General features: G+C 45.3%; 1 protein-coding gene across 1 annotated transcript in view; it reads left to right on the forward strand.

Moving 5' to 3' along the window:
• The first annotated feature begins 762 nt into the window (after nt 1–762).
• LOC126418450 (uncharacterized) overlaps nt 763–12,017 on the forward strand; it is a 78,352-nt gene continuing 67,097 nt past the window's right edge. Inside the window, exon 1 of the mRNA XM_050085214.1 lies at nt 763–924. Coding sequence (XP_049941171.1) covers nt 763–924 — 162 coding nt within the window. The remainder of the gene's footprint in view (nt 925–12,017) is intronic.

The following is a 12,017-nucleotide window of genomic DNA, read 5'->3' on the forward strand; positions in this document are numbered from 1 at the left end:
AAGCTCGGAGCGGCTCCAATATGCCCTGGGAAATATTGTGTTGCTACATGTGGGTTCAGTGGAGCTCGTGCAAGGCACCCTGATGGCCAAGGAGTATCGCACATAGGCTGCAGTCCATGTACACTGCTTCATGAGGATCAAGTTTCCCAACGGCAGTGGCATTTCCAAACAAGATAGTACAGCATGTCACAAGGCCAGGAGTGTGATGGAGTGGTTCGAGGAAAGCAGTAGCGAGTTCCAGTTGTTGTGCTGGCCCCCCCAACTCGCCAGATCTCAACCCGCTGGAACACATTTAGGATGTGATTGAATTTGGCGTCAGCGCTCATCGCCCCCCTGACCAGAACTTACGGGAGTTAGTTGACTTGTGTGTGCAGCTATGGTGCTATCTCCCATCAGCGACCTGTCAAGGCCTCATTGCTTCCGCAGCTGTTATTTGTGCCAAAGGTGGTCATAATGTTCTGGCTCAATAGCGAATGTTGTGGCAAGATATCGCCCTGCGTTGTCAGCGGGACATGTTCCCAGAGTGACGAGGAAAGCCTCTGCCTTTGTGCTCACGTGCCACAGGTAGTCGACTGAGACGAGACAGTCGCCCTTGGAAAAGGGGCTTCACAGAGCGGACGTAGACGCTGTGGCTGGCGCGCGCCGTGTGGTTCCCTGGGAGTGGTGACGAAAGGGGGCCGGAGATGGCGCGCAGGAAGCGGCGGGCGGCAGTGGAAGGGCTATCTGGCCGCGGTGGTGCCTGCTGCGTCAGTCGTGTCGAGGATGCGCCGCCCGCAGAAGCAGGTGCCGGGGACCGCGCCGCTGGCCGTGCTTCTGGCGGCCGCTGGCTGCGTCGCCCTGGCCGCCGCTGAGCCGCCCAGGCTGCAGGATGTCTGCTCCCGCCAGCAGGGCAACGTCAGCTGCACCTGCTCCCAGCAGCACCCGGTACGTACCGTTGTATTTCTCTGCTGTCATTTCACCCACTACCATTTCAGAGGAATTACAGTCGTTGTGTTTGAAACTGCCCAGTTCTACATCTAAGAGGGAAGATTCGAAAACGGCGCACTATAACTTTACTAGAAAAAAGTTTAGAAGCTAATAAAACAAAAGAAGTGACAAATGAACATGCATCTTTTACCGGCTTTTATACCCAGTCACCAACGTTCTCTACACGTTTCTGCCATGACGGAGCCAGTTTACTGTGATCTATTCGTAGAAGTCAGTTTGGTTGAAGTACAGCCATCCGCGGACTGCTGATTTCACTTCCGTACCTGTCGCAAAGCACTGGCTGGCCGGGAATTTCTTCGTGGGAGCGAAGAGAAGAAAGTCCGACGGTGTAAGGTCCAGACAGTATGGTGGATTCTGAGGTACCTCTCACCCAAAATTGTCCATTTTCTCAAGAACAGTAGTAGCAACATGGGGGCGAGCATTGTCATGAAGATGCAACTTAATTCAAGTTTTAATATAGGCTGCAGAATTCACAGTGGTCCTGTGCTCAGCAAAGTCCACCACACACCATGCATATCCCAGAACACTGTCACAAACACTTTCTTAGCAGACTGAGTGAAATGGTTCAAGTGGCTCTGAGCACTATGGGACTTAACATCTGAGGTCATCAGTCCCCTAGAACTTAGAACTACTTAAACCTAGCTAACCTAAGGACATCACACAAATCCATGCCCGAGGCAGGATCCGAACCTGCGACCGTAGCGGTCGCGCGGTTCCAGACTGAAGCGCCTAGAACCGCTCGCCCACACCGGCCGGCAGACGGAGTGACTTATAATTTTTTTCGTATTGGATAATCAGCATGCTTCCCCTCCTTAGAGGCCTGTTTGATTTGGGGCGTGCCGTGGTAGGACCACGACTCATCATTAGTGACGATTGCTTTCAGAAAGTCATGCCCTTCTACGGCGTAAAGCGTTAAGTGATCGAACCATGTTATCATTTGTTGGCCCTTGTCGTTGTCTGTCAAGTTCTCAGGCACCCAATGAGCACTAACTTCATGAAATTTCGACGTGCCACGAACATTATCGAACGCCGCACCACAGGAAACGTCGAACTGCTGCGAAAAGGTTCGCAGTTGCACACGCCAATCGATCAAAATTGCTGCTTCAATGGCTCCGACATTGTACGGGATTGCTGCTGTTACAGGCCGCCCGGAACGTGGCAATCGCTATGGTACACTTGGAAGAATGCACACGAACTGGAGACATTGTTACGGTCCATATAGTCATCAGCATACACGCCACGCATGTCCCTGTGAATTTCACTCGATTTATGCCCTTTGCCCCACAATTATCGAACTATACTTGCTGCTCTTCACAAGTTGACGCCAGTAACATGCGCGCTGTGTTTGTTTTGTGGTTCGGGCTTCTCTCGCTAGAGTTGCACACGAAAACAAAATACCCTCTGCAGCGCAATCTTTAAACCTTATCGTCGTGAAATTTTTGCATTCCAGCAGCAATACCTGTACAGAAAAAATTGTTGTGAGTTACTTTCCAATCCTCACTCGTACATCTACATCAGTATTCTGCAAGCCACCTGTCGGTCTGTGGCACAGGGTACTTCTGTTACCACCAACTGATTCCCCTTCCACGTTCCACCAGCGAATATAGCGTGGGAAAACTGACTGTCGGTAAGCCTCTGTATTAGTTCTAATTTTTCAAATGTTTTCATCGTGGTCGTTCGCGAGAATTATGTTACGGGAAGTACACTACTGGCCATTAAAATTGCTACACCACGAAGATGACGTGCTACAGACACGAAATTTAACCGACAGGAAGAAATTGGTGTGATATGCAAATGATTAGCTTTTCGGAGCACTCACACAAGGTTGGCACCGGTGGCGACACCTATAATGTGCTGACATGAGGAAAGTTTCCAACCGATTTCTCATACACAAACAGCAGTTGACCGGCGTTTGCCTGGTGAAACGTTGTTGTGATGCCTCGTGTAAGGAGGGGAAATGCGTACCATCACGTTTCCGACTTTGATAAAGGTCGGATTGTAGCCTATCGCGATTGCAGTTTATTGTATCACGACACTGCTGCTCGCGTTCGTCGAGATCCAATGACTGTTAGCAGAATATGGAATCGATGGGTTCAGGAAGGTAATACGGAACGCCGTGCTGGATCCCAACGGCCTCGTATCACTAGCAGTCGAGATGACAGGCGTCTTATCCGCATGGCTGTAACGGATCGTGCAGCCACGTCTCGATCTCTGAGTTAACAGATGGGGACGTTTGCAAGACAACAACCATCTGCACGAACAGTTCGACGACGTTTGGAGCACCATGGACTATCAGCTCGGAGACCATGGCTGCGGTTACCCTTGACGCTGCATCACAGACAGGAGCGCCTGTGATGGTGTACTGAACGACGAACCTGGGTGCACGAATGGCAAAACGTCATTTTTTCGGATGAATACACGTTCTGTTTACAGCATCATAATGATCGCATCCGTGTTTGGCGACATCGCGGTGAACGCACATTGGAAGCGTGTATTCGTCATCGCCATAGTGGTGTATCACCCGGCGTGATGGTATGGGGTGCCATTGGTTACACTTCTCGGTCACCTCTTGTTCGCATTGACGGCACTTTGAACAGTGGACGTTACATTTCAGATGTGTTACGACCCGTGCCTCTACCCTTCATTCGATCCCTGCGAAACCATACATTTCAGCAGGATAATGCACGACCGCATGTTGCAGGTCCTGTAGGGGCCTTTCTGGATACAGAAAATGTTCGACTGCTGCCCTGACCAGCACATTCCCCAGATCTCTCACCAATTGAAAACGTCTGGTCAATGGTGGCCGAGCAACTGGCTCGTCACAATAGGCCAGTCACTATTCTTGATGAACTGTGGTATCGTGTTGAAGCTGCATGGGGAGCTGTACCTGTACACGCCTTCCAAGCTCTGTTTGACACAATGCCCAGGCGTATCAAGGCCGTTATTACCGCCAGAGGTGGTTGTTCTGGGTACGGTACTGATTTCTCAGGACCTATGCACCCAAATTGCGTGAAAATGTAATCACATGTCAGTTCTAGTATAATATATCTGTCCAATGAATACCTGTTTAGCATCTGTATTTCTTCTTGGTGTAGCAATTTTAATGGCCAGTAGTGTATTTATTTTATATGGTCATTCCACTTAAGGTCGCACTAGATAGTTATTCCCAGATACTTTATGGCAGATACCGTTTCCAGAAATTTCTCAACAGCGTAATTGCACAGTGGTAGATTTTTTTCCCTATGTATGCGCAATATGTTACATTTATTTACGTTCAGGGTCGCCTACCAGAGACTGCACCATTCATCAATCTTCTGCAGGTCATTTTTCGAATCGATACCGCCTTCTGCTGATGCAGCCTTCTTATACACAACCGCATCATCTGCGAACAGCCTTAAGTAGCTTCCAACGCTTTCTTCTAGATCATTTACATACATTGTAAGCAGTATCGGTCCTATCACACTTCCATGGGGAACTCCGGAAACTACATTTACAAAAATGGTTCAGATGGCTCTGAGCGCTATGGGACTTAACATCTGAGGTCATCAGTCCCCTAGAACTTGGAACTACTTAAACCTAACTAACCTAAGGACATCACACACATCCATGCCCTTGGTGGGATTCGAACCTGCGACCGTAGTGGTCGCGCGTTTCCAGACTGAAGTGCCTAGAACCGCTCGGCCACACCAAACTACCTTTACACCTGTCGATTTTATCCCGTTAAGAGCGACGTGTTGAGTTCTGTCTACAAGGAAGTTCTGAATCCAGTTGCAAATGTGGTCCGAAAATCGGTAAGATCGTAATTTTTTCAGTAGACGGCAGCACGGGACGGAGTCAAATGTCTTCGTGAAGTCAAGGAACACAGTGTCACCTGATTGCCGTTGTCTACATTGCTGTGGATATCGTGAAAGAGCAGAAGGAGCTGTCTTTCGCAAGATTTCTGTTTTTGGAATCCATGATGATTTTTAGAGACGAGATTTTCGTTCTCGAAAAACGTCATAATTTTTGAACACTAAATATATTCCTTAATTCTACAACAGATTGACGTCAACGATGTAGGCCTATAATTACGAGGGTTGGAACTTTAATAGTGGCAACTAAGTGTTTCAAAGTTTTCCTGACCTTGAAAGTAGTCACCAGCATTGTGTATAACCCGTTGACAGCGATGTGGAAGTCGTAGGATACTCTTAGCAGTGCCAGTTGTGTTGACAGTTTGAGCGGCGCGGTCTATTGGCCGACGAATTTGTAGCAGTTCTGAAGCGAATGCCGTGAAGTGTTTCCTTCAGTTTAGAAACCGAGTGGAACTTACGAGGGCTTAAGTCAGGGGAGTGCAGTAGGTGGTATAGAACTTAGCAGCCCCGTCAGTCAAACAAATCAGTAACAGCTTGCACTGTACGTGCTTGAGCATTGTCCTGCAAAATGGTGGTCAGGCCCTGCAGAAAGTGTCATCACTTCTGTCTATATGCTGTTCAGTTTTGGAACACAATATACGACCAGCTTAGAACAGAAGTGATGTTACTTTCAGCAGGACCTGACCACCATTTTGCAGGACAATGCTCAAGCATGTACAGTGCAAGTTGTTACTGATTTGTTTGAAAGCTGGGTCTGCACTCTCCTGACTGAAGCCTTCGTGAGTTCAACTCGATTTCTAAACTTAAGGAAACACTTCACGGCATTCGCTTCAGCACTGCTACAAATTCGTTGGCCAATACACCGCTCGAACTGTCAACACAGCTGGCACTGCTAAGCGTATCCTAAGACTTCCACGTCGCTGTCAACGGGTTACACACAATGCTGGTGACTACTCTGAAGGTCAGTAAAACTTTGAAACATGTATCTATTTTGTACGAGCTGTAAATAAATAGTTGCCACTATTAAAGTGCCAACCCTTGCATGGGCAACTGTCCTACGACCATACCTGAAAACGGGAATGCCCTGCGCTTTTTTCCAGTCGTTAGGTGCCCTTCGTTGCTCCACTGAACTACGATAAACTGCTGTCGAAGAGGGAGGACATCCTTCCTTATAATCTTTGTAGAATCTTACAGGTATCTCATCTGGTCCTGATGCCCTTCCACTACTAAGCTATTACAGTTGCCTTTCTATTCCGCGGTCGGTTATCTCGAGACCTGCCTTTCGATATACGTGCAGTGATTGAAATGAGGAGACCGCATTACGATTTTCGGCAGTGAAACAATTTCGGAAGACCGAGTTCAGTATTTCGGCCTTCTCTCTGCTATCTTCAGTTGCGGCGCTTGTAAGTTCACTGAGTGACTGAATATATGATTTAGAACCACTGACCGATTCTGCGTAAGACCAAAACCTTTTAAGGTTTTTAGTCAGATAGGCTGACAAAATTTTACTTTCAGAGTCACTGAACGCTTCTCTTATTGATATCCCAAAGCTCATTTTAACTACGTTCAGCTTTTGTTTGTCTGCCAGCTTTTGACTTCTCTTGAATGTGTGGCGAAGATGGCCCTGTTCCCATAGCAGCTTCCTAACACGGATATTACATGACGGTGGGTCTTTCCCAAACCTTAAGATCTTGCTCGGAATATATTGTCTAAGGCATACTGAACGATGCTTTTGAATTTTTTCCATTTGCAATTTGTATCCTGTTACTCTTTCTAAGCTTAATATTTTCCTATTTTTCTTAATATTACCTCTAATACCCGTAGTCAAAGGTGCTATCACAGCCTTATGATCACTGATACTTTCCTCAACTTTAACTTATTCGATAGGTTAAAGTCTGTTTATAGCTAAATGTCAAATGTTTCCTTCTCGAGATGGTTCTCTGATTATATCCCCGAAGTAATTTTTGGACGGGCCATTCAGAGTAATGTCACACGAATCTCTTTGTCTGGCACCAGTATTGGTGAAATACTTCTCGCAATATATAATTGGCATGTTGCAGTCACCTCCTATTACAACGGCATGATTAGGAAAGCTATTAACAGTATTCTGCAAGTTCTCTCTGAAGTGTTCTATCACTACTGATCGAGGCGGTCTATAAAAGCATCCGATTACCATTTTTAACCGATCTTTGATGCTTAACTTCACCAGTATTCGGGATAATCTCGCTAGATATTATCGAAATCTTTACTGCAATAAATATAGCACCACCATTGGCGACTAACCTATCCTTGCGATAAATATTCCAATCAGAACTTAGGATTTCTTTGCTATTCACTTTCAGATCAAAGGAACATTGCATTGTAATTCTGAAGAACAGAGGCACACCAATATCGTATTTATCTGCCGACGCCGGGCAAGCGACTTTCAAGTAAAATGTCTCGCCTGTACGGGAACATACATATTGGACGTATGAGTATAGGTTGTGAACAAATTGTTGACGACATATGAAAATGGCCGTAAGTCGTGCTCGGATAGCCTAATGGTACGGCGACAGCTCACGATAAGCGAGAAATCCAGGTTTGAGTCCCGGTATGGGACAAATTTTCATTGACGTCATTCCATTACACAGCTGATGGTCGTCTATATTCTCAACTGTGAATACATTTCATGTACTCTCAGAAGAAGATTTCCTTATCTAGAGATAAACGATGGATCAAGCAGGCTACAAGATGCTGCCTGGAGAAGAGAAAATGTAATAAAAAGGCTACCCCAGTCTTGAAATTACAACAACAAGAAGAAGGAGCCTAACGGGAGCAGGAAGGGAAAGTGTATGGTACTGGTGAATTTTAATAGGTGTGTGTCTCGTATTAGCATGCATTTTTAATAAAATTTTAGAATCCATTTTCCTGTAACTTACTTTCTCTAAGTTCAGTGCCAACTATTTTGTCCTCAGTAGCAACCAATCTCAGTGAAATTTTTGCAGGAAGTAGTCTTGAGCTATTTGCATACTTCTATGCTTCAATATAATAGAAAATGACTTTATCTACTTTTTATTCCATTTATGAACCGATAATTAATGGAAATTTCAGTTTGAAACTTGAAAAAAGTACTGAGAGTACGTTAATAACATTTCTCATAAAATTAATGCATAGGCCTGTTGAACAATGTCTTGAGAATGTACCTAAACGTCTGGAATGTGAAAATTGAGGTCTGTGTACCAAAAATTGATTTTCAAGTATACCATTGAGAATCATATTACTTTGTAAAAATTGAAAACTCAAAAACCAATGAAGCTCCAGACTCCAAAGCTTGAGAATTGCTACATCTAGACACGATTTTAAAATTCAGTAGAAACCGGCAAACTAGAAGAAAAGTTAAATTTTAAAGTGAAGTCTCCCATTAAGACTGCCACATGCGTTTCAAAAACGAGCGAACGTGTGCTGATGACGACAACAATTCCTGTCGGCGCGGCGGTCAGCTGACATCACACCAGCGAGGGATGTGATTCTGATTCTAAAATATTTCAGAAAAACCATCCAACACCTGGGCAACACATTGGGAATATATAATGGTACATGTGAGCGCTTTCTGTCAACAGAAACGAGCATGAGATATATTGCGGCCTTATGTGAGACACAACTGCTTCAATACGATCAGAAACAACATTGCGTGGAAGTCTGCAGTGAAGCTAAACAGCTGTTTCAAGATGATCCAAACTTTCTTTCAAACGTTTTCACTGATGATGAAAGTTGAGTTTATGGCTGTAACTCTGAAACTAAGCAGCAATCGTCGTAGTGGAAGACTCCTTCACTTCGGCCAAAAGAAGATCGACGCATCAAAACAGTAACATTAAGCCTCGTTATCATAGGATCCCAGCAGGTTTTTCCATTTCTGCCGATCTTGATCTTCCCGTAGCCAGCTGAACGCAGCTGTCTTTCGTGAGTCTCTGTGGTATCTGTCCGTTGGTCTTTTTTGGTAAGTTGGACTGCAATCTAGTATATGTTTAGACCATCTCCACCCATTCATCGAGCGATATCAGCCCACTGTCATTTCGAAGTAGTTACTCTTTCCATCATGTCACTGACCGTTTGTTGTACGTCTGATATTCACTACTTTCTTTCTGTCTTTCTTTGTGTAGCCCAACACTGATTCATCTTTGACCTACTATTAATTTTCTAACAATGAATTCTTTTCGATCTCCACGTCTCACAGCCATAAATTATCACTGGTAATTACATTGGTCAAAACTTATTTTCTTCTATTCGGCCGACATCTTAGGCGTGAAAACTAAAGAGTATCTTCCGTAAGCTACAAGCCCAGTTTAATACGTCGCAATATTTCAGTTTTAAGAGTTGTTTCAAATTTTCTAGTTGGCCCAGATGGACGCATTCTGTGACCCTCTGCAGTTGTATTCTTCCAATCTGCGTATTTCCCGCCGGTGTCCATTCATTCATCATGATCCAAGTTTTGTCATACTTCATTTTCAGACCTACTTCAGAGCAGCTTAACGGAATGACTTCTGCAGTATTTGTAAAAAGGACAGTATCATAAGCAAACCTCAGGTTGTGTGTTTGTATTGAACCGGGGACCTAGAAACGATGGAGAGGCTTCGTCCCGCAACCCCACAACAGACCACAGCAGTCCAACCACCTCACCGCCGCCCCACACCGAACCCACGGTTATAGTGCGGTTCGGCGCCTAGTGGACCCCCCCTCCCCTTATTGTGTAAGCGAACGTGGAGACAATGTTTGCGCAGCAATCGCCGACGTAGTGTACGACACTAATTCATCGGGCGGATTCGTGCCGAGGACCGGCTAGCCGGTCGCGAACCTCAGGTTACTTAATATCTTTCCCAGAACTTATTTGTTTTCCGATTCAATTCAAACATTGCTTTTTTATGACTATTGAAATTTTTGGAAATATACACCTTTTCGCACTCTTTTCAATGCGGAATTCTCCTTCAACAATACTCACAAACGCTGTGGTTGATTTTATATGTATATATATATTAACGATAAATCTGTAAAGCTGTCGTGTCTTTCTGTTTGAACACGCTAGTCTCAAGAACTACTAGACGAATTTTCATGGGGGTTTTCACAGGTAACTTAAGCATAGCTTGGGGTACAGTATAGGCTTTATTTAATCAAAATTGGACCATGGAAAAAAGATACCGTAATTGAAAGTTTTATCCATACCAATTATAAATGCGAAAGTGGCTCTATCTGTTACGTTCTCACGACTAACACGTTGAACTGATTGCGATGAAATATGGCATGGAGAGAACTCTGAGGAAGAACATAAACTACTTTAGAAAATGTGTAGGACAAGATCCATACGGATTTGAAGAATAATACGCGAATCAGGGAAATACATACACTTTGAAAAATATATTTACTCTTTGGCTTTTGATTTTTTTCGTATTTGTGAAAATGCTTTTGTTGGTTGATACGTTCTGTGTGATACGATTCAAAGTAACGAATACGGTGGTTATACGACCTGCTGTTTGTTTGATCCATACTTCCATACTATTTTTGCATAGTGAACAGACCATATACACAAAATTGTTAAGGCTTTCGTGCCCACTTGTTGACAAACTGCCTATTGGCTCCTGTCTTGGGTTCTTCGGCCGACGTTCATCTAATGATTTTTCTGACGTTTCGCCAGCACGAGTGGCTGGCATTGTCAAAGTTTCACCCTCCATTGCCGGTGGTGAACTGGAGCCGAGCTCGCGGCCGCAGACTATATGTACCTGGCGCGCCAACGTCCGAGGGCTTCTCCCCGGTCATTTCCAGTGCGGTTCTCCTCTTGCTACCTGCGACGGTCGTTCGCTGCAGTACGGGAAGCCAGGATCCGTTTACCTTAAGGCTTTCCTCTTTCTTGTTGAAACTGTTCGCGTGTTTTTGTATTTCTGCAGCTTCTCTGAGCAAGCGTGTGTGATAGTGCTTCTCTACAGCCAGAACTTCCGTGTTGGCGAATTTTCTTACGTGGTCGGTCTCATTCAGTGCGTGCTCTGCCACGGCCGGTTTCTCCACCTGCCCCAACCTGCAATATCGCTTATGCTCTTTGATCATGGTGTTAATTGATCGTCCAGTCATTCCGACGTAAACTTTTCCGCATGTACATGGTATACGGTATATTCCCGACATTGCAAGTGGGTCTCTTCTATCCTTCGCCGATCTAAGACACTCTTTGATCTTCCTTGTCGGTTTGAAAATCGTCTTTACGCCATGTTTGCGCAATATACGGCCGATTCTGTCCGTCACTCAGGGAATGTATGGCAGAAAGGCCGTACCCGACATTTCTTTTTCTGGTTCCTTCCTTCGCCGAGTGTTTGCCTCTGTTACACTTCTGATATAATTTGTGGAGTACCCATTTGCTCCTCAGAACAGTTTCCAGGTGTTGCATTTCTCGTTTGAGGTGTTGCGGCTCACATATTCGTCCTGCTCTCGTTACGTGCGTACTAATCATACCTCTTTTCTGGCTCGGGTGGTGGTTTGACAGTTTGTGCAGGTATCGGTGCGTGTGTGTCGGCTTTCGATACACGCTGTGTCCCAGGTTTTCGCCGTCCCTTGTGACCAGCACATCTAGAAATGGCAGTTTCTTGTCCTTTTCTACTTCCATGGTAAATGTTATGTTGGCATGGAGGTTGTTCAAGTGTCTTAGGAAGTCACCGAGCTGTTCTTCACCATGGCTCCACACCGCGAAAGTATCATCGACGTACCTGTACCACACCTTAGGTTTGCAAGTCGCCACGTCCAGTGCCTGTGCTTCGAATTGTTCCATGAAGAGGTTGGCCACCACTGGACTAAGAGGACTACCCATGGCGACGCCTTCCAGCTGTTCATAGAAATCGCCATTCCACGTGAAATAGTTCGTGGTGAGACATGCATGGAAGAGCTTTCTGATGTCTTGCGGGAAAATGGAACCGATGTGCTCCAGAGCGTCGCTGAGTGGCACTTTCGTAAATAATGAAACAACATCAAAGCTGACCAGGATGTCGTTTGGCGCAAGTTTCAGTTTCTTCAGCTTCTCAGTGAAATGTCCTGAGTCCTTAATGTATGTGTCGGTCTTCCCATGGGTAACAGCTAGTAAAACACACACACACACACAGACACACACACATACACACACACACACACACACACACACACACACACACATATATATATATATATATA

Source organism: Schistocerca serialis, chromosome 9, assembly GCF_023864345.2.
Source record: "Schistocerca serialis cubense isolate TAMUIC-IGC-003099 chromosome 9, iqSchSeri2.2, whole genome shotgun sequence".
In the NCBI taxonomy this organism is placed as follows: Eukaryota; Metazoa; Arthropoda; class Insecta; order Orthoptera; family Acrididae; genus Schistocerca; species Schistocerca serialis.